This window comes from Oryctolagus cuniculus, chromosome 12, assembly GCF_964237555.1.
Source record: "Oryctolagus cuniculus chromosome 12, mOryCun1.1, whole genome shotgun sequence".
In the NCBI taxonomy this organism is placed as follows: Eukaryota; Metazoa; Chordata; class Mammalia; order Lagomorpha; family Leporidae; genus Oryctolagus; species Oryctolagus cuniculus.
Window position 1 is genome coordinate 77,107,702 of NC_091443.1, and position 24,278 is coordinate 77,131,979.

Consider the following 24,278-nt stretch of genomic DNA (forward strand, 5'->3'; position numbering starts at 1 on the left):
CCACATTATAGTATAGTGGGTTATACAGAGGAAATAACCAGAAATGTGTTAAATTGTGGGGAAAAGAATCTTCTAGTAAATATGAGATGGCATAAGCTTCTTAGCTAGACCAAAGAAAAGGGGAGAAGTAGTCAACTGTGGAAGAAATCATCTCTAACTTTGAAATCATGATCTGGTGCTAGAAGTGCAGCAAAACTAAAGCTTGTAGAATTTGGTGTCAAACTAAGATGATATATTTGCAAATCCATGAAGGAAATTCGTACACAGTGCAAAAAAAAAAAACACTATTATGGGAATATTATTCTGTGACCTCTTAAAAGATTGAGAACAAAGAATAGCTAATAGTATAATTACATAGAACTTGATACATTCTATGTTGTGAGAAAAGTGGCGTCTCCTCTCACTCCCAGCAATGTTTCTTTTCTTTCCTCTGTTGTTTATAGCTCATAACTGTGGATTTTTCTCTTTCTTTTAATAAAGTAGAAAGGATTAAAGAAAATTTTTTGGAAACTGTTAGTTTTATAAATGTTGTCACTAGATTATATTCTAGTCCATAGAATAGTTTAAATCATTTGGACAGAATAGATAATAATAGATAGAAAGTATAAACATAACTAGTGTTAGTTGGTATTGCAGAGAGAAGGATACCCTTGTGAGTTCTTGGCTGGGGCTTTTGTAACACAAGGCAGATTAACAAGAGAAAAGCACAGAAACTTTTTAATTTTTATTTATTTATTTATTTTTAACAGGCATAGTGGACAGTGAGAGAGAGAGACAGAGAGAAAGGTCCTCCTTTTCCATTGGCTCACCCCCCAGTGGCTACTGCAGCCGGTGTGTTGTGGCTGGCGCACCGCACTGATCCAAAGCCAGGAGTCAGGTGCCTCTTCTGGTCTCCCCTGTGGGTGCAGGGTCCAAGGACTTGGGCCATCCTCCACTGCCTTCCCCGGCCACAGCAGAGAGTTGGACAGGAAGAGGAGCAACTAGGACAGAATCTGGCACCCCGACCAGGACTAGAACCCAGTGTGCAGGTGCCACAGGCGGAGGATTAGCCTATTGTGCCATGGCGCTGGCCAAGCACAGAAATTTATTGAAGAGATTTTACACATGGAACATTCATAAAGAAATAAAGAGTCCCAAAATTGGTCAGACTTGAGCCTTTGTTTACCTTAGGTTTGATGAAGAGTATAAATTTTGGAGAAATGTGATGGGACCCATTACCAAAGCAAGAAATAAATGTAGTGAATGGTGGGCAATAGCACCACTTGTTCATTTACATTCCTCTTGGAATTGCCATGTCTTCAAAGAGTGAAAGTGCCACTTTTCTCTGGGTATGGGGGTCATTTTTCACACAAGGATCTGATGATCTGCTCCAGAGGTCAGAAAACCTTTCCTAGGTTTTCTTTATTATTTATTCGACAGATAGAGTTAGACAGTGAGAGAGAGAGAGAGAGACAGAGAGAAAGGTCTTCCTTCCGTTGGTTCACCCCAAATGGCCGCTACGGCCGGAGCTACACTGATCCAAAGCCAGGAACCAGGTGCTTCTTCCTGGTCTCCCATAGGGGTACAGGGGCCCAAGCACTTGGGCCATCCTCCACTGCCCTCCCAAGCCACAGCAGAGAGCTGGACTGGAAGAGGAACCACCGGGACTAGAACCCGGTGCCCATATGGGATGCTGGCGCTGCAGGCGGAGGATTAACCAAGTGAGCCACGGCGCCGGCCCCTCCTAGGTTTTTTAGACATTTATTCAAGTATGAGGGAGGATACTCCTAGCTGTTGATTTACTCCCCAAATGTCTGCAACTGCTGGTGCTGGGTCAAAGTTGGATCGAGCAGTTAGGAACTCAATCTAATTCTCCCACATGGGTTACAGGACGCAACTACTTAATCATCATTTGCTGCTTTCCAGTGTGTCTATTGGCAGGAAGCCGGGATGGGGGCTAGACCCTAGAATTGAATCTTTGCACTCCCATGTGGGATACAGTTTTCTTAATTGGTGTTAGCACCAGGTCGAACACCTGCCCCTTCTTAACGTTTTATGGTTTGCCTCAGGGCAGTGTCTGAAAGTCCTTCCTGTACCTGTTATTTCTCAGATCCCTTCAGCTTAAAACATGCAATATGCCACGGTGACAAATTTTGGGAAAAGTGTTTCTTGAATCCTGTTAAAAGAAGCATTTTACGATGTTAGACAAAATTGGTTAAAGAGAAAAATGGTCCCATTATTTTCATCAGTTCTGAACTGTAAAGGAAATGTCAGCAGACTCATGCCAGATAAGTTCAATTCTGTGTCAAGAGTAAAATGATGGAATCAGCACAGTACAAAAGCACCAACACTGTCACGAACTCTTAACATTAGGGGAGTTATGACCCAGTTACAGATACTGTGCCCTTTAGTTTGTATCCACACTTCATCTCTGTTCAATCATTGCTAATCCTGTGCTCAGAGTACTACTGAGGGTTTCAGAGGGAGTGGGCACCAGGGCTGTGCTTGGAAGCGGAAGAGAGAAGTTATGAATACACAGACATTGAGGAGAATTGAGCAACGGAAAAGGGAAAGTGATGATAAGATATGGAACAAGAGGCCTGTCAAGAATCATCCAGGATCGGGCTGGCTAGGGCACCTCAAGTGTTTGGGAATGGAGGTGGAAGGAGTGAAAGCAGGGGTCAGGAGCTAGTGTTGTGGCACTGCAGGTTAAGTCACGGCTGCTGATGCCAACGTCCCACATCAGAGTGCTGGTCCAAGTCCTGGCTGTTCTGCCTCTGATTTTGCTCCCAGGTAATGCAGTGAAAGCAGTGGATTATGGTCCCAGTACCCGTGCCCATGTCTCCTCCAGAGGAGACTGCGATGGGATTCGTTTCTCCTTGCTTTGCACTGGCCCAGCCCTGGCTGTTGTGGCCATTTGAGTAGTACACCAGCACATGGAAAATCTTCCCTCTCTTCCTCTCTCTGCCACTCTGCTTTTCAAGTAAATAAATCTTTTTTTGAAAATAGAGAAATGGGAGAAGTTGTATCGGATGATGGGGAGCCAGGAGAGTCATGTTAATAAATTCAAATTTGTATGTGTTAATGGATATATGATACGAAATTGTTTTAAAACAGTAAATTAGAAGTTGATAAAAAGTATGGAAGAGGAAGAAATTCAGGCAAAGAGATAAACTAACATATTAGTATAATTCTTGGAGCAAGTGAGAGCAAAGAATTGAATTATGGATGAGATTCTAAAAATAGGGAAGGGATGAACAAAATCCATAGATATGCCCAAGGGAACATCTAGAGGGGAATAAGAGAAAGGAGATTCTATTGATTATGAAGTTGATGAATCTAGCTGTTATCTCGATTCACAGGCTAAAGAATGAGAAAACTCACAGAAGTACTTACAAATACCATAGAGGGGTAATAAAGTAAAATAAAAATACAGACTTCAGAAGAACCTGTGTAACTGTTAAATACAGAAACTTTGCATTTTTCTTTTTTCTATTATGAGATATCTGTTCTTTCCATAGGTAATAGTAAGCACAGCCCAGTTTCATCCAGCATATTGTAATGGAACAAGCCTTTTTCTAACACAGATCAAAATGATGTCTAAGACTCCAAAGATTGTTTTCTACTTAGAAGTAGTTCTTAAGATTTAAATTTGAAGAAGAGCTAAGACATAAAATGACAAGCCAATAATTGGAACCCTAAATATTTTAAAGGGAAATCAATATACTAATCCAAAAAAATCCTTTAGCGATTTCAACGATTGGAATTTTTCATTGTTATAAAAATGGAATGAAAAAATATGGTCAAGAACCATGAGCGCTGTTTCTGATTATATCATTAATATTTTATATATTCTAGTGTACATTTCTTTTTTTAGAAAACTTTTATTTAATAAATATAAATTTTGAAAGTACAGCTTTTGGATTATAGCGGTTTCCCACCCATAAGCACCCTCCCACCCACAAACCATACCATCTCCTACTCCCTCTTCATCCTACTCTTCATTAAGAATCATTTTTAATTATCTCTATATACAGAAGATCAACTTAGTATAGACTAAGTAAAAATTTCAACAGTTTGCACCCACCCAGACACACAAAGTATAAAGTACTGTTTGAAGACTATTTTTACCATTAATTCTCATAGTATAACACATTAAGGACAGAGATCCTACATAGGTAGTAAGTGCACAGTGACTCCTGCTGTTGATTCAACAATTGACATTCTTATTTATGATGTCGGTAATCACCCGAGGCTCTTGTCATGAGCTTCCAAGGCTATGGAAGTCTCTTGAGTTTACAAATTCCAACTTTATTTAGACAAGGCCATAATCAAATTGGAAGTTCTCTCTGCCCTTCAGAGAAAGGTAACTCCTTCTTTGATGGCCTGTTCTTTCTACTAGGATCTCACTCACAGGTATCTTTCATTTAGGTAATTTTTTTTTTTTTTTTTTTTTTTTTGCCAGTGTCTTGGCTTTCCATGCCTGAGAAACTCTCATGGGCTTTTTAGCCAGATCCGAATGCCTTAAGGGCTGATTCTGAGGCCAGAGTGCTGTTTAGGACATCTGCCATTCTACAAGTCTGCTGTGTATCTCGCTTCCCATGTTGGGATCATTCTCTCCTTTCTATCAATTATTATTAGCAGACACTTGTCTTATTTATGTGATCCCTTTATAGTGTACATTTCTTAATTGCTAATGTTCCTGAATGCAAAATGACTGTTATTCAACTTACTTGTATGTCTACTCTACATATCAGAAACTTTGACTATTTACTGTTGGTTGTTTGGAGAGATATCAAATTCTGATGACCAATTTAAAAGCTTTATTTATTTATTTATTTATTTGAAAGCCAGAGTTAGAGAGAGGAAGAGAAATAGGGAGAGAAAAATTTTTTGAGTTGCTTATTCACTCCACAAATGGCCACATGACTAGGGCTGCACCAGGCCAAAACTAGAAGCCTGGAATTCCATCTATGTCACCTGTGTGGACAATAGGGAACCAAGTCCCTGGGCCATCTTCTGCTGATTTTCCCAGGCACATTAGCTGGGAGCAGGAATTGACATAAAGCAGCCAGGATATGCACAGGTGCTCTTGTGGGATTCCAGCATTGCAGGTGGTGACTTAACCAGCTGTGCCAGTGTCAGCCCCACTTGTTGCTCATTTGTAAAAGAGATAATAATAGCTAAATTGGGGTTTTATGAGAAATAATTGAATAATATTTCTCTTTTTAAATAATTTACATACATATTTAGTAAAACCCCCTATTTTATTTTGAAAGAAATTTTTCAATTTTTGGTTTAAAAAGAGCCATATTCTATTTCACTGGACTGTTGAAAATTAAGTAGAAAATAAAACTCTGATGAATCATTTTTGTGAAGAACATCATTAAAAAATACCTTCCTCAAATGGAGCCTTATACATTTGCTGTGGTTCAATGTGTTTTTGAACTAATATTTTCTGCAAATATAAGCACAGAAATTTATTTAATGATGTTTATTTTTATATTGTGTCTTACAAAATATGGGCTCATATTGTGTATAGAAATCTGTAATTTGCTTTGTGTGCCTCAAACTGCCTGACATATTTTCATGTCAATCCAAGCATATCGACCCTATTTTTTTAATAACTGCATATTATCCAATAGTATCAAATAGTAGAAGGATGATACAGCCAGTAGGGAGAACTCCTGGGGAGCACAGGAGTTTTATGTTATAGCATAAAAACTGGAGGTTTGGAGAGAGTTATTAGATAACTACATGGAAATCAATTTCTAAAAACCTGAATTATCATCAATTTTTATGGTTTTTAGGCTTACAAATAAAAAAAATTCACTATTAAAAAAAAACCTTTTGAACGGCAGAGTAACATAAAGAAATACACAAAGAAATAGAGACAGAGAGGGAGATCTTCCAACTGCTTGTTCACCCCCAGATAGCTACAACATGCAGGGCTGACCAGACCAAAGCCAGGATCTAGACGCTCAATCCAAGCCTCCCACGTGGTCTGCAGGGCTCCAAACATTTGTGCCATCACCAACTACCTCTGAGGACACATATTAGATAGAAACTGGAGTGGAGAATGGAGTAGGGACTTGAACCGAAACCTTCCAATATGGATTGTGGGCGTGCCAAACGATGGCTTAACCACTGTGTCAAGCATCCACCACGTGTATTTATTTCATTTATTTGAAAGGCAAAGTGAGAGAAAAAGACAGACAGAGATATGTGCCATTCACTGGCTCACTCCCCAGATGTCCAGAGCAGCCAGAGCTGGTCCAGCTGAAGCCAAGGGCGAGGAGCTCAGTGCAGGTCTCCCTCCTGGGCGGCAGGTTCTAGGTCCATGAGTCATCAGCTGCTGCCTCCAGAGTGCGTATTAGTGGGAAGTTGGAATGGCATTCGGGAGCTGGGACTGGAACCCAGGCACTCTGAAACGGGAGAGGTGTCCAGAGCTGGGGCTTAACCACTCGGCCTTCCCTACTGTTACTTTAATTGCAATTTATTTGTGTATTGGAAAGGGCTAACATCTCTTTTAGTATGGTCATTAGGTTTTCTGTCTTGTCTTTTCTAATGGTCCATTTTTTCATTAGGCATTTTCTTCCCAACATTTCATCCTGTCACTATAGATTTGTATCATTTTTTTCACTAGTAATAATATTACCCCTTTTGCCCTTTATGAAAGTTGTGTATATTTTTCCAGTGTGTTGGTTTTACTTTAAATGATTTGATTTGGGTTTAGGTTGTGCAGTGTTTAGGATTTAACAGTAGTAATGAGACACTTAAACCACAGCTTTGCAAGGAAGAAAATCAAGCCTGACAGTGCTTATATAACAGAAAACCGTGTGACTAACATCCTATTTTAGATGCTGTGTTTTGAAGTTATCTGATAGAAGATTTTAGATTAAAGAAAAAATATTTTAGAAATGACTTTGAGAGTCTTTTCTGCTGGCAATTACAACCATTAGCTGGGATATGTAGCCTATCTCATCTACCAATTTATTTTTATTCTCCTTTAAAAGTACACAGGATCTTATTTTTATCAACTACCTTCTATGAATGACTGTATCTGTAAATTTTTCTACATCTCATACTCTTAGTTTTATTATGTTCAGTAATTTTCACACTAATGATATGTCCCTTTTCACTGTCAATCACATTTATTTTACTTTTGGAATTTTTTTGTTAACAATAATTGTGTTTGTTTTTGGACTGCAATGCGACATGTTGGTGCAGGTATACAACACTTACTGATCAAATCAGAGCCATCAACATTTTCCCTTCCTCCACATTACTTTGGGATTTTAGCCCTGGGACTTCCCTCCTCCCTTCACTTATAAAATACATAGTAGGTCATTTTGAACTACAGTTACCCCACTACAGTGCGTAACATCCAGAGCTTAATCCTTTGATCTAACTCTGACTTGATCCCCATTATCCAAACTCCCTCTTATCCCCCTTATCCCTCCCAGACCCAAGTAATCACTATTGTGTGTTCAGATTGAGTTTTTTTCTTAAGCTTCCACATATCAGGGTGAACACACAGTATTTGTCTTTCTGTGTCTGGCTTACTTCCCTTAAGCCACATTTATTGAAGCTGCTTCTACCCTAAGATCTAAAAAAGAATTTCAAACAAGACAGCCCCTTCACCTGTGCCTTTTTTTTGTTCTTGCTCTTCGGTCTCTACCTTTAGTATCTCTCCAGCTATGGCGTTCTGTTCTCCACATTCCTGCCTGTGCTGGTCATTGGCTGATGCCCTTCAACCATCACGTGTGGTTTTCTATCACAGTTTTCTATCACAGCTGATGCCTAACAGCAAAAAATTCCGAATCCCTTGTTGCCAAGATTCTCATGCTGCTGCTTCCTGTTTGTTTAGAGACCATAGGATTCACCTTCCATTGAAAATAAACTGTTGTCTCAGCCACAGATAGACAGAGTTGTTGTTTTTCGAAAACTTTACATAACAAAGCTACCATTTCCCACAACCATCTCTGCCTTTTCGCCCTACAGTTTTCTTCCTAGGCTTATCATAATATAAGTGTGTGTGTGTGTGTGTGTTGTTGCCAGTCCTATTGGATTGAAAACTTCAGAGGGACAGAGAGCATGTCTGTTTTATTTAGCAGTATATATGTACTCTACTATTAGCACAGTGTGTGGCACCTGCTGGGCCCTCACTTAATTGCTGCTTATTAAAGAAATGTTGAGTCAGTGGCATTATCAGCCATTTGTACTTTATTACTTATCATTTTTATTACTTGTAAATGTATATCATTTTGTATTTTTTCCAAAATAAAACACTGCGGATTTGATTGAAGCCTTGTGCATGCGTAAACCTTCGTGAACCCAGGTCGCTTTACTCCTCACCCAAACACAACTATTAACGTGGTGCTGATATTTTTAATCCTCATGCATTTCCATCTTTATGGAATATATACGCATCTACTAGAAAAACATAGCAGAGGTGTGCCAGTCTCCTCCCCTTAAGACATTGTCTATGTGAAAGCTCAGAGTCTGAGAAGCTGCATAGAAAGCAGGGGCTGAAAATCTGAGAAGCTGAGGACAGGAAGAGAGGAGCTGGAATTCACAGTAAACACCCCAGGTGCACAGTGGAGCTGCAGAGGCCTGCATGAAAGGAGTAATGGCTAACATGTTGGCCTGCTTTGAATGCACCTCATCTCTAACTGGGTTAAGACCCTTTCTACAACCCTAAGTCACTACCACCAGAAGAAAATAATCATTCACTGAGTCGTTCCTAAGATCATCCAGAGATAATACATATATAAACACAGATAAAGATATCCACTCAGAAATAACTAGGCATCATAAAAGGTTAATTTGGGTAAGATACTAGATGTCACAGTAATCATGGTTACTGTATTTTATAAACTACGATTAGATTGGGCATTTGGCCTCAAAGTTAAGACACCGTTGTCCCATGTTGGAGAGTCTGGGCTCAATACCTGCCTCTGGTTCCTGACTGCAGCCACCTCCTGACACTTGAAGGCAGCAGTGACAGCCCAGGTGATTGGATTCCTGTCAACTACAAGGAAGACTTGGATTGAGTTACTGGATCCTCACTATGGCCTTGGCCCAGCCACAGACTCTGTAGCTCCTGGGCACTGAAGCAAAAGATGGGTGCCACTTCTCTCTATGCCTCTGCCTCTCACTGGCTACCTGCCATTCATATACATTTTTGTTTTGAAATTTTTATTAGATAGCAGTTGAGAAGCTCAGCAGTGAACTGGAAATGACTAAAGAAAATGGAAATTCTAGAACTGAAAAGCTACAACAAATGAAATTCATAACAGTATATGGATTTAATAGTAGGCTAGATATATTTGAAGAGATAGTATGAACATAGTCCAACAGAAAGCATCCAGAACAAACTCAGGGAAATAAGCGATGGGAAATAAAGGGTAGAATATTTACCAAAATTAACTCCGTACTGGACTATAAAGCAAGCTCAACAAACTTCAGAAGACTAGAATCATTCAGGATACGTTCTTCCATATTAATTCTGGTTAGGGCTGAAAACAACAACTAAAAGATGCTTAGGAAATTACAGAATCGTTGCAAGTTAAGAAATGAAGAATAAAATTCTGTACTACTTTGTATTAATGAAGTAAACATGATATATCCATTTTTAATGTAGCTAAGCAATTCCTAAAAGAAATGTGTACATATATACTAATACTAGGAAGAAAGACCAAAAACCTGTGACAAAAGCATCTTTCTTACAAAAGAAGGAAAGGAACCACCTGTTAAACTGGAAGAGTTTAGAAGATGGGAGTAATGAACTGTAGAAATTGATGAACTGGAAGACAAACACGTGGTCATGTAACAACCACTAATTTTAAATTGTGGAATATTTTTATCCCCACGCATAATTGTTCATGAGACTTTACAGGCAATCCCTCTTCTTACCCCACATCATGCAAACCACAGGGTTTTTGTCTGTTTGTTTTAAGATTTGTTTTTTGGGGCAGATGTTCTGGTGTGGCAGGTTAAGCAGCTGACTGTGATGCTGATTTCAGTCCTTGGTGCTCCGCTTCAGATCCAGCTCCCTGCTAATACACCTAGGAAAGCAGTGGAAGATGGCCCTGCTACCCATGTGGGAGACCCAGATTAAGCTCCAGGCTCCTGCCTTCAGCCTGGGCCAGCACCAGCCATTGCTTCCATTTGGGAAGTGAACCAGCTGGTGCAAATTTATTACATAAAAAGTAACATGCTATAAATTATATGATAGTATTTATCTACAAATGAAATCTTTTGAAATAAATAAGTTATCTTTATATCAATAAAATAAAATTTAGTGTTGAAAATTAATTTGTATGTATCTGAGTTACATTAATTTTTTCTGATCACAATAGAGTTTTGAATTTAAATATCTGAGAAAGAGAAAAGCATCTGCATTTAAGTTTTAAAATATTGATTGACATTGTATGAGGGGCTGATAGATCACAGTCAGTAAGGGCCATTGAGGAAACACATCCTGCTTTTGGTGGAAAGCTGAGCTAAAATAGTTCTATGTATGTCACTGGTCTGCTCTTATTCGATGACATATGCAGGTCATAGTTTATTAGCTAACACTTTCTATTCTATAGAAGATTCTATTACTCTTCAGATTTGGATGAAAAATATATACAAATGGCAGATCTATTTTTGCTCACATGTGAATGTGCGTGTATATGTAAAATGTGAGCCTGTATATCAATGTGTATATTAGAACAGAACATTCTTTTACTTTTACATTCTGGCGTAAAGTATTTGCAGTGTAATGGAAAGGTTTTTCAAACTTATTCACTGAGCTTATATTGCTAGAATCCTCGTTATGAAATTGAAAATGCATGCAAACAGAATACATTCTAAGTAGCAACAGGACTCTTGTTGTCCGCCTAAGGCTATTGACTCTAAAACACAGACCTGCTTGGGAGTTCTGAAGTACTGACCAATGGTTCCACGATGGGCTATTTTGCCAGAGGGAGTGAAGAGTCTTCCTTGAAATAATTCACTTTAAGTGCATAGAGAATAGAAGCTCCAAAGTTTGCTTCAGGAAAGTGGCCCAGGGATACACGCGAAATAGAAATGTTTGCTGTTTTATGGCATCTGCTTCTCACGTTCATTTGACTTACACTCCAAATTGAGACGTAAGAAGACGGAGTGTTTGATAAAACTGCAGGTGCTCTTCAGACACAACACTCATCATTCCACATCTCACTGAAGTCCTGGCTCGGACAGAGTAGTCCATTTTCCCACCAACCGATAATTGCTCATCACTGCACTCCAGTGTGCAATGTTTTATCCATCTATGAAATTTCTTCTTGATAATTATCACAAATAAAAGTGTATATGAACCAGGTAACAAGTACTGAGTTATATATGTAAAATGTGGTGTTTTGTTTTTTAGACACATTCTCTTTTTCTGATACACTAACAAAATATGTTCATTTTTAGGTTTCCTCAAGAGCTGAACATGGGAAAAGTTAGTGCTGAGATTATGTGGACCCTTTTTGCTCTGGATATGAAGTATGCATTAGAAGGTAATTACAAACATCTGTACTTAATAGAATGTGTGTTTTAGACGATTTTGTGTTTTTCGTTCTACTATAAGAAACATACATATTAAAATGTTTACTACTATAATCTAGTTAATTCTAAATCGCATTTCCAAGTGGTATGGGGATAATGTCCCAAAGTATATGAAAGAACCAAAGACCTGTGAGCTGGGTACACCTCATCTGGAAATCTGAAATATAAAATCTCTAAAATCTGAATTTTTTGGAATACTGATTTGATATTAGAAGTGGAAAATTCTACACCATGAGATTTTGCTTTGTGTATAAATTATTTGAAATTTTTCATAAAATTGCCTTCAGGCTGTGTGTATATGTAATATAAATGAGTTTCATATTTAGGTTTGGGTCCTACTTTCAAGACATTTCATTATGTCTAGGCAGATATTTAAATATGAAATATTTCTCTTGGCAAATATTTTAAATGAAGGGTATTATATTGATTTGATCACTATGAAAGATACACATATACACATATACAAAGACTTTTAATGTGTTGATCTAAGTTGCAGAATCCTGCTGCATATTTCATTTGCAGGATTATGCTCTAATTCAGGAGAGTTTATGGCAGTTAATTTACAAAAACACACTTAACTGAGGTGGTTAGTGAGTGTATTACTCTAGATGTTTGCCTTCATGACATGGAAGTAGTATCCATGGGTAGACATAGTTAAAATTTAACCAAAGCTTACATGGGGCCAGCAGCAAGGCTCTTCACTGGAAACCCCACTCTCAGTAAATCCAGATCATATAGTGCAAAGCAGAGAATATATTTCAACGTTAAATAATTCCCTAAATACTCTCTTAGCACTACACTGTGTTTAGAATTACAAATTGAACTATAAATCAGGTCCTTATCCTAGAAGAAAAAAAATTCTTTGAACTTATTCCACAAATATATATTGAACACATAGATATCAAATGATTTTAGGTGTGCTCAGTGTGACCCCATAATAATGAATAAGACACCCATGGTCCCTGCCTTCTAAAAGATTATACAGCCACAAGTACACAGGCAATTGTAATATGGAGTGGTCAGGGCTGACGCTGTCCTGTGTCTGTAGGAAAAGGAAGTAAATCAGACCGAAGGCAAGGGGCAAGGTGGGCTTAGTGTAGGACCTGCCTTGAGGAACGTTAACTTGATGAAGGGGAAACAGAAGCAAGAAGAGTTTAGAAGTTTCCTAGTTCAAGAAAAGAAAGTACACAAGAGTTAGAGTGCCAGTGTCTTCTCATAAAACCAGAGTTTCCCACCCACAAATATAGAGGCTGGTCGGGGCGCTGGATTCTGTCCCGGTTGCCCCTCTTCCAGGCCAGCTCTCTGCTGTGGCCAGGGAGTGCAGTGGAGGATGGCCCAAGTGCTTGGGCCCTGCACCCCATGGGAGACCAGGAGAAGCACCTGGCTCCTGCCATCGGATCAGCATGGTGCGCCAGCCGCGGTGGCCATTGGAGGGTGAACCAACGGCAAAGGAAGCCCTTTCTCTCTGTCTCTCTCTCTCACTGTCCACTCTGCCTGTCAAAAAAAAAAATACAGCAATTCAGGATGTGTGGCACGACAGGCTAGAGTACCTTGCTGTGCCCTCATGTATAGCAGAGTGCCTGGTTGAAGTCCCAGCCGCTCTGGGACTAATCCACCTCCCAGTTAATGCATCCTGGGAGAAAGTGGATGATGGTTCACTTGCCTGAGCCCCTGCCATTCACATGGGAGATCCTGATGGAATTCTGAGATCCTGATGTGAACTGCACAGAGGTCCAAACTCCTCATTCCACAATGAGGTATTCCTTCTCCACTATATTAATAGCCCAGCGTTTGCACCCCTGTCTTCATCTCAGCCTGCTCCCAGCCACATCCTTTTACAGGACCCTGCTTTAACTGTGTCTGTGGGATCACAAAGTTCTCTGAAATCAGACCAGAGCCACCACTAGGCAATTAAATTTCTCCAGATAACATTGTTTCCAGATTTATTTTATTTATTTGAAGGGCAGAATTACAAAGAGAGAGACAGACACACACATGGGAGCATTGCAGCCAGTGGCTTTACCTGCTGTGGCACAATGTCAGCCCCTAGATAGCACTCAATCCCTATGACCATCTATGCTGTACTCGCCCACTCTGTTAGTTATCACAAACTTTATAGAGTCAATATACAATTGTTTTTCCTTTAAAGATGTATTTTATTTATTTAAAACACAGAATTACAGGGGAGGGGGAAAACAGAGAGAGAGAGGTTGTCCATCTGCTGTTTACTCCCCAAATGGCTATACAATGGCCAGGGCTGGGCCAAGCTAAAGCCAGGAGCCAGGAGGTTCATCCAGGTCTCCCACACGGGAGCAGCAGCCCAAGAACTTGGGCCATCCTCTGCTGCTTTCCCAGGCACATTAGAAGGGAGCTGGATCAAAAGCAGAGCAGCCAGGCCTGGAACTGGTACTCATATGAGATGCCAGCATTGCAGGTGATGGTTTAACCCATTGCCTCTCAATGCTGGCGTATCAGTATAGAAATCTTGATCTGTTCTATCAATACCTGTTTCTCCATGCTCCTGCTGGAGTTACTGGAACCACCACTCAGCCAGTAGCTTGATGTAAGCATGCAGAGCTTGTCATTGATTCCTTCCATGTCCTCACCACAATCACATTTCATGTCACACTAGGGCTTTTCTGCCAGTTTGTCTGTAAATTCATTTTCTCTCTTTCCACCAATTTCACAAGCAGCCATGCAGGGCTCAACTGATGACACTTCCTAAAGGGTAATTCCCTGACCACAGTAATACACACACACACACACACACACACACACATATATATATATATATATATATATAGAGAGAGAGAGAGAGAGAGAGAGAGAGAGAGAGAGAGAGAGAGAGAGAGAGAGAGAGATGTCCTGGAAATAACTTTAATCCTTTTCAAAGCAACTAATTATCTGCTGTTTGTTTTGTCTATTTTATTATTATGTATCTTCCTCAACACAGTGCACATTTTTGTCTATTACTTCTACTAGCATTATCTAGTCACCAAGAATGGTGTCAGTTGAATAGCTAAGGTCTTCACCAGGTAATCCCAATGGAGTGCAGCAGTGGGAAGGGCAATGGAATAGACTTCCATTTGTGAACTTCTTTTGAGTGTGGTCTTGGGAACATTCTAAGAGGCCAATACCTTTGTGAGGTTTTTGTTTTGTTTTGTTTTTTAAACAATTATTTATTTGAAAGAGTTACAAAGAGGCAGAGGCAGAGAGAGAGAGAGAGAGAGAGAGGAGAGAGGAGAGAGAAAGAGGAGAAAGAGAGAGAGAGGTCTTCCATCCTCTGGTTCACTCCCCAGTTGGCCACAATTGCCAGAGCTACGCTGATCTGAAAACCAGGAGCCAGGAGCTTCTTTCAGGTCACCCACATGGGTGCAGGGGCCCAAGGGCTTGGGCCATCTTCCACTGCTTTCCCAGGCCACATCAGAGAGCTGGATCAGAAGCGGAGCAGCCGGGACTCAAACCGGCACTCATATGGGATGCTGCACTGCAGGTGGCGGCCTTACCCACTACACCACAGCGCCAGCCCCAACCTTTGTGTTTTATTGTCCTCACCTGTCAAATGAAAGGTTCCTGTTGGATCAAAGGACTGGGAAAGGGAAGGGCAGACCCCACCCATCCTCCAGGTGATTGTTTGGAGCCGTTCTAAGGTGGCACTGCCTACTGCCGCACATCTGGCTGAGCAGAGCTTCTCTCTTTACTTGTGCAGCTACTTGAATCTTTCACTTTATGCTATCCTTTCTTATACAACAAATGATTTTAGATGGGAAAGTATAGCATTTCTAAGAATTATAAATATCCACATTTTAACATAATTGAAACAATGACATTAGCCCTGTTGCAAGTAAAATATCTATGACTTTGACCAGATATTTTTGCTTGTAGGTTAATCATTTTGTACTTAGTACAAAAATAACCCCAAAATCTGAGATTTGCACAGTTGTTACATTTGTAAAGCTAGACACATTTTCAGGAATACATACTTACTAAAGTTAACGAGTCACTTGGGTTGTAGTTAAAGGTCTATGTGTCGTTTTTTGTTATTGTTGTTCTCATTTTATTTTTTTAAATGATTGAATTTTTATTGTATGACTCAATGACTTCATTATTAATCTTACATATTTATGTTACCTGCATGGATTTTTTAAAACTTTATTTAAGTTATACAAGTTTCATGTATCTCACATATACAGATTTAGGAACATAGTGACACTTCCCCTCCACCCTCCCTCCCACCCACACTTCCTCCTCCCTCTCACATTCCAACTCTTAATTTTTACAAAGATCTATGTTCAGTTTACTTAATGATCATATAGTTAACCCTACTCTAAGTTAAAGAGTTCAATAAAGCGTATGAAGAAAAGAAAAAAACTGTTCCTCAGTGGAAGAGACAGGGGCTATAAATAATCATCAAATCTCAAAATATCTGTTTCACTCCAGTACATTACATTTCAGATACTCTATTAGTTGCCTTGGATCTGGGAAAACAAATGATATGGCCTCCATCTGTGGCGCACATGGGTGCCAGTTCAAGTCCAGCCTGCTCCATTTCTGATCTAGCTCTTTGCTGATGGTTTCTGTGTCTTCCTCCATTATATGAGAAGGCTTTTTTATGCATCGATTGTATTTGGCATCCTTGTGCTCATTGAACCTCACTAGAGCTCAATATTCATTGTTTCCCTGAGTCAAAGTACAAATGGAACAACCATGTAAAAAAATTCTAAGGCAAATCCACAATACTTACCATCTTCAAACTAAACATTTGTGGTATTGCAAACAGGAGGCAATAGAAGATCTGAGAGTCCAGGAAACAGACTTTAGAAAATGTCATTGCTTAACTAGTTATATAGTGCAATTAATGCATAACCTTCCAAAGTTTAGTTTTTTATTGTTTAAATGGTGCTATTAGTTCCACAGTTGGTACAAGAATTAAATGAAACTTTAGTGTACTTTGCAAACTCTATAAAGAACTATGTTAATGAGAAGATTGTTACTATTATGCAATGGGAGAAAGACTTGTCAGTCTTATTATGGTCTCCTGTAGGGATCAGAGTTTTAACTTCTAGGAGAAAGTTTATAAATGTGTGCCAGTCTGTTCCCTGTCTCATTCCTCTCCCCTTTCATCATTTTAGTCTATTGGATGAGTTAAAGAAACACCTTTTTTTTTTTTAATGTGGTGTGAATAACATGAATGATTATTAGAAGAAAATTAGGACAAAGACTATCTCCCAGAGTTGAAGGCTATGCTTAAAAATGTTCCTCTGGCAAGTTTTTACACACTGACAGTAATGTTCCTATTCTTCCCATTTGCCATGCAGAAGATTGTTAAAATTAATTGACTGTGGAGTAGTGCTTCTAGCTGTTGACCTAGAAAGACTCCATGTTGTTATTATATAATTTGGGCTACATAATTTGTCTTGTGATTAAAGCCTCTGAATTTGACTCGTGGGCTACCTCTAAAGAATTCAGTTCCATACAGGAGAGTGAGTTGGAATGTATGGACTTGACTTTTTGCTGTAGTTCATGAACTCCTCACTGCTACATAAGGAATAGTCTAATTACAGAATTTACTCAACCTATATGAGCCAACTTATTTGGCTTTCAGGCTTGGCGTGAGTCTCACTACATGTTTGATAAACAGTAATGGATTAGATCACTATGAAAGAGAAAATCTGCTGAATGGAATCATGATCGATTATCTTATGTATTAAAAGGTTATTTGCTGTAAGGATGAAAAGTGTAGGAATAAAAAAGGACTCAGATAAAATGTTTCTTTTTATATTGGTAATTAGAAAACTCTAAGTAAATTTGTATTTCAGAATTTCTAAAGAATTTATTTTGAAAGATTTTGCAGTCTTTACCATGGCAGGTACAAATACAGGGTGTGGTAATAATTTAGATGAAGATTTCATGTACATGTTAGCTGTGATTTTGAAAAATTTATTCAAGTCAGTAAACTTCACTTTCCACATTTGCAAACCACAGACAAAAATGTCTATCTTACACAGTTGTTTTAAGGATAAAGACAGACAGACATGGGAACCAAAGGAATTGTCTCCTAACCTACAGTAAATACTCAACAGAAAACAGACATTATGAGTGTTACAATATATATATTTTTAAACATTTTGTTTATTTATTTGGGAGGTAGAATTACAGTCAGACAAAGTCTTCCATAGCTGGTTCACTCCCAAAATGGCTGCAATGGCCAGAGCTGGGCCAACATGGAGCAAGGTACCAGGAGCTTCTTCAGGGTCTCCCACACAGGTGCAAGGACCCCAAGGGCTTGGGCCATCTTCTACTGCTTTCCCAAGCTATAGCAGAGAGCTGGATCAGAAGAGGAGCAGCTGGGACTAGAACCAGCGCCCATATGGGATGCCTGCACTGCAGGCAGAGTCTTAGCTCATTGTATTATAGAACTGGACCAGAGTATTGCAGTTTAATCAACAAAATCTCAGAGATGTCTAGATGCTTATAAGCAATTGAAATACTTAACTGATAATTCCTGTGGACTTAAGACATTTTAAAAAAACATGTCCAAAATTTATTTTTAAAAAGTTTTTTCTTATGAAATCCTACTTGATAAATAGTAAAATATCCTAAGGACGTATTTTAAATAGGAAGTATTTAATTAAGACAGAGAAATGTGTACAATTTCACTCATTTGTTCATTTATTCAATAAATATTTATTGAGCACCTCCTCTGTGCCCAGTTTTATACTATGTGTTATGGTTTTTTTAACTTTTATTTAATAAATATAAATTTCCAAAGTACAGCTTATGGATTACAGTGGCTCCCCCCCCCCCCCATAACTTCCCTCCCACCTGCAACTCTCCTATCTCCTGCTCCCTCTCCCATTCCATTGACATCAAGATTCATTTTCAATTATCTTTATATACAGAAGATCAGTTTAGTATATATTAAGTAAAGATTTCAACAGTTTGCACCCACACAGAACATAAAGTGTAAAATACTGTTTGAGTCCTAGTTATAGCATTAATTAGCATTGGACAACACATTAAGGACAGAGATCCTACATGAGGAGTAAGTGCACAGTGACTCTTGTTGTTGACTTAACAAGTTGACACTCTTGTTTATGGCGTCAGTAATCTCCTAGGTGCTTGTTATGAGTTGCCAAGGCTATGGAAGCCTTTTGAGTTCGCAGACTCTGATCTTATTTAGACAAGGTCATAGTGAAAGTGGAAGTTCTCTCCTCCCTTCAGAGAAAGGTACCTCCTTCTTTGATGGCCCATTGTTTCCACTGGGATCACACTCAACAGAGATCTTTCATTTAGTGGTGGGTTTTTTTTTTTTTTTTTTTTTTTTTTTTTTTTTTTTTTTTTTTGCCAGAGTGTCTTGGCTTTCCATGCCTAAAATACTCTCATGGGGTTTTCAGCCAGATCCGAATCCTTAAGAGTTGATTCTGAGCCCAGAGTGCTGTTTAGGACCTCTGCCATTCTATGAAGTCTGCTGTGTATCCGGCTTCCCATGTTGGATCGTTCTCTCCCTTTTTAATTCTATCAGTTAGTATTTGCAGACACTAGTCTTATTTATATGATCCCTTTGACTCTTAGACCTATCATTATGATCAATTGTGAACAGAAATTGATCACTTTGACTAGTGAGATGGCATTGGTACATGCCACCTTGATGGGATTGAATTGGAATCCCCTGGCACATTTCTAACTCTACCATTTGAGGCAAGTCAGCTTGAGCATATCCCAAATTATACATCTCCTCCCTCTCGTATTCCCACTCTTATATTTAACAGAGATCACTTTTCAGTTAAATTTAAACACCTAAGAATAATTGTGTGTTAATTACAGAGTTCAACCAATAGTATTAAGTAGAACAAAAAAAAAATACTAAAAGGGATAAAGTATTAAGTTTTTCATCAACAGTCAGGGCAAGGGGTGATCAAGCCACCATTTTTCATAGTGTCCATTTCACTTCAACAGGTTTCCTTTTTGGTGCTCAGTTAGTTGTCGCCGATCAGGGAGAACATATGATATTTGTCCCTTTGGGACTTGCTTAATTCACTCAGCATGATGTTTTCCAGATTCCTCCATTTTGTTGCAAATGACCAGGTTTCATTGTTTTTGACTGCTGTATAGTATTCTATAGAGTATATGTCCCATAATTTCTTTATCCAGTCTACTGTTGATGGGCATTTGGGTTGGTTCCAGGTCTTAGCTATTGTGAATTGAGCTGCAATAAACATTAAGGTGCAGACCGTTTTCTGTTTGCCAATTTAATTTCCTTTGGGTAAATTCCAAGGAGTGGTATGGCTGGGTCGAACGGTAGGGTTATCTTCAGGTTTTGAGGAATCTCCAGACTGACTTCCATAGTGGCTTAACCAGTTTGCATTCCCACCAACAGTGGGTTAGTGTCCCTTTTTCCCCACATCCTTGCCAGCATCTATTGTTGGTAGATTTCTGAATGTGAGCCATTCTAACCGGGTTGAGGTAAAACCTCATTGTGGTTTTGAGTTGCATTTCCCTGATTGCTAGTGATCCTGAACATTTTTTCATGTGTCTGTTGGCCATTTGGAAAAAGTTTTTTTTTTTTTTAATTTTAATTGGTTTTTAACAGATTCAACGTGATTTGTGATTTTTTTAACTTTTTGAGGTAACATTTTAAAATTATATTACAATAAAAATTCTTAATATTTCAAATAATCATTTTAACTAGTAAAAAGCAAAAACACCTTAGATTAATGGGAAAATAGACAATGGCTATATATAATAATTGAATGCAAAAAGACCATTTCACACATAAATGGATAATGAAAATGTGGTATATATACCCAAGGGGATGTTACTCAGGTTTTAAAAAGATCAGTACTCTACCATTTGCAGCAAAATTGATGAAACTAGAGGACATCATGTTGAGAGAAATAATTCTGACCCAGAAGGGCAAATACTGAATGTTCCCCTTTATATGGGGGAGCTAAAATTAAAAAAAAAAAAAAAAACAAGAAGGAGAGAGAGAGAGAGGAAAAAAGAAAGAAGGAAAAGAAGAAAGGAAGGAAGGAAGGAATAAATGTCTGTATTTATCAGTATTGCTCCAAATATAGTTTTGTAAAACTTTGTTTTATAACTTTGTGAAACCAATAACTAAGAATGTTATACTACTATAGTTTTAATGATCTGTGATTACTTCAAAAATTTCTTGTAAAGTGGAATGAAAATTTATTCTGGTGCAAAAATTTTGAAATCTATATGTTTTTTCATAATCTGCATTTTCCATGAACTTTTTGGAGACCTATTTGTCGTCTTGGTAACCTGAACTTGGTTGCCTGGCAGTTTTTAAATCAGGCGACTTTATACTCAGGGCACTGACTGTGCAGCATATGTTTCAGTCTTCAAAGTCTTTATTAAGAGAAAATCCTGATATGTCCCAAGACAGTGGCCAGATGGTAGGTTGGGTCCACAAAGATTCAGGTGGTTTCTAGTTAATAATTCTGCAAAAAGAGTACTTTGGATTCTTTAAAATAACCACTGTCTCTTAAACTGGGATTTGTGGTTGAGCTTCAAGTAGTGTCCTTAAATTGCATCCACATTTGGGGTGAGTATGGTAATGAAGGGCTGTATAAGGCATTTGCCAAAATCTCAGATAAATTTTTGAATTAAAAAACAAGAATCCCTAAAAATAAGGTAGTTAAAAATGTCTGATCCACCTAATTAATTTAGGCAGAGATTGAATTAACTGTAAAATGCAAAACATGGTCTTCTCTCACCTCTCATTAGTAAAGTCTTCTAAATAAATGCTCCTCAAATTTTAGTGTGCATGGGATCACTTGGGAACCTCATTAACATGCAGTTGCTGGTTAAGTGGACTTGCCCTTGGGAAAGGATGATTGTCTTCATTTCTAACAAATTCTGGGGTCGTCCTTGGACAGCTGGTTGGTATACAGCAAGTAGCTGTGCAGTTAGAACAAGATCTTGGTTCTGACCATTTTATCTTTTACTCACAAATCTTTCTTGTTTATCGCTCAGGTGTCTTGTTGGAATTCACCAGTTGGTGAAGATCCTCAGATGAGCTTGCAAATTGTTCAGTATCTCACCACCCTGAAAGGCACAGCTGTTGCCAGTTACTTTGTCCTCAGGGTTCCCATGCGTTGTCTTCCTTTGACTTATGAATGTTTACCTACTGCATACCTTCCAGAGGTGCTTCCCTCCCCTCACACAGGCTTTCAGGGGACACAGCAGCTTCTCTCAAAGGATCACGACATCATTTTTTTTTTCCATTCACTCAAGTACATGGCTCAGGCCCCTCACATGGCAACGGAGATAATGAAGTCACAGAAGCATGATCACATCTCTCCTGGCCTTGCTGACACCTTGACTAAACCTAGATAAGTAACCCGCTGTCCGGTGCACTCCTCTAGCCTCACTTCTGCTAGTCTCATAGAGGAATCTCTATGGTCTGCCTCATAGACTGATAGTTTTGTACTCCACATCTTTCTGTTTCATCTGTTGATCTTCTTGTCTATCCCAAGTCACTGGTTGCCAATTACCTTGGTCCTCATTTTCTGATAGAAAATATTATATAACTTCTATAATGACTATTGCCTTCTGGAAACAGCTTATTTATGTTCCTACTTCCTTCTTTTATTCTTCTTCAACTTTAACAGGATGATGGAGATTAATGCTGCACCTCTGCATACGTCAGAGACGGTAGTTGGAAACTTTTGTTAAAACTCTCAGCCTCTTTCCTTACAGCACTTTTCTCACCCTGTTTGATTTTTCAGCTGCTACAACCCAACCTCAGAGGTATGCATGTGTGCAAACGTGTCAGAGTTGTGAGTGGTGCATAGATGGCAAGTGCCTCTCTCTCCTCTTTTGGACAACTTTTGATAGGACCTTTGTCCAGACACAGCTATGAGTGATTCAAATAACACCATACTCAGTCGTGAAGATATTAACTTCTAAAGTGTAATGTCTGACTACTGAAAAAATTCTACCCCATATTTCATATGACTGATAATTGAATCATTCTCATTGTAAAAACTAACTGCTAAAAGTCAACCTTTCCTACTGGAATCCCAGAGGCAGTTACACACTATGTTAGGTCACTTCTATAGTCTAATGCTATAAAACCCATCAGAATCAACTCAGCTGCCTAAACTAAAAGTTGGAAAGTCAGAGTTGATTTCTTTTTCTCCCAGTAACCAATCAGCAAACCTACACTGTAAGGTCTGTATCTGAATGGTTCTTCAATAATGTTGTGGGTTTTATTGGTATATGTGTGTGTGCTTCTTGATGTTGTCCTTGAACAGATACCATTCTTGCTTGCATTGGTGCTGCATGGTTCTTTCTTATAGATGCTTCTTTGGGCCATCGAATGAAGTCTAAATTTCCAAGCATAACCTGCTACTAGTACCCTATTGTCCTAATCCATTTTCTGGTAGTTTGCTTGAATGGCACAGACTGGGTAACATATGAACAGCAGAGGTTTAGTTAGCTCATGACTCTGGATGCTGGCAAGTACAGGAGTATGGCAGCAGCATCTGACAAGGCCATCTTGTAGCATGATCACATGGACAGGGAATCCCACAATGGTGAGACAGCAAGTGAGCTGGCTGAAGTCTCCCCTTCTTCTCATGAAGAATGTCATCCTGACCCCCCTATAACCTCATCTAACCCTGATTACCCCAAAAGACCCCACCTCCAAATTCCATTAATACATTAATTTGGGGATTAAGTTTTCAACATGTTAACTTTGAGGAGACACCTTCAACCCACAGACCTGCTTTCCTTACTGTATGTAGTTTCAGCCCCATCATCTCACACCGTACTCACACTATATACTCTACCTACATTGTTATTTAAAATTACCCTGAAATTCCTGTACCAGTGTCTCCTTTAGAACATTGTACATAATACTCCACCACCACCACCCTGAATATTCCTGGAAAGTCCTCATGTATTCATGAAAATCCAGCTCAAATATTGTTTCTGTCAAATTATTCATGAAAGTCCCAGACAGAAATAAGTATTTGTTTATTATCCCCCCATAATATTTCCTCTTACAACATTTATCCTTCTGTTTTGCTTCACAAATACAATACTCACCACCCTGTGATCATGTTAGTATGAATCACCCTAGTCACCTGTCTGGGACACATAATTCCAAGTTTTATGAACTGGTGAATGTATACATGAATAGAAGTCCGCAAACAAAGAAAAATGTAGCAATATATTCTCTTCACAAACTAATTTTCAGTCACAATCCAAAATGGTCACAGAAACCTGAAAAAAATCATTTTTGCAAAGGAGAAAGTTTTTCTCCATATGTAGTTCTCACAATTATATACCATGTGTGGTGGTTGTAGCAGTTTAAGTAAATTTTAATAATTGAAGGTTCTGAAAAGCAGAATTTTTGATTTATCCACAGAAATGGTGAGTATGCATAAGTACAGATACATGGATTTGTTTGTTTTTTAAGAGAAAACAGTGGGTTTACAATGAAATATAAAGTACACTTCCTCAACAAATTATGAAATCAAATCTCTTCAGTCATGCTTGTTCATAAGTCCTTACCTTCTTTTCTCTATCATCTCATTAGTTTGTATCAACATGTATTCTCACAAAATTCCAACCCCAGATCAATAGGAACAAATGAAAACAACCTAAACCAAAATGCTTAGCTGTCGTCAGTACTCATTACTGCAGGAAACGTTCTGTTCATTGAAATTTTCAGTGGCAGTTCA

General features: G+C 38.7%; 1 protein-coding gene across 1 annotated transcript in view; it reads left to right on the forward strand.

The window, feature by feature from the left end:
- Positions 1-24,278, forward strand: part of UNC13C (unc-13 homolog C) — a 656,715-nt gene that overhangs the window by 408,670 nt on the left and 223,767 nt on the right. The window contains exon 18 of the mRNA XM_017348010.3: positions 11,428-11,513. Coding sequence (XP_017203499.2) covers positions 11,428-11,513 — 86 coding nt within the window. The remainder of the gene's footprint in view (positions 1-11,427; positions 11,514-24,278) is intronic.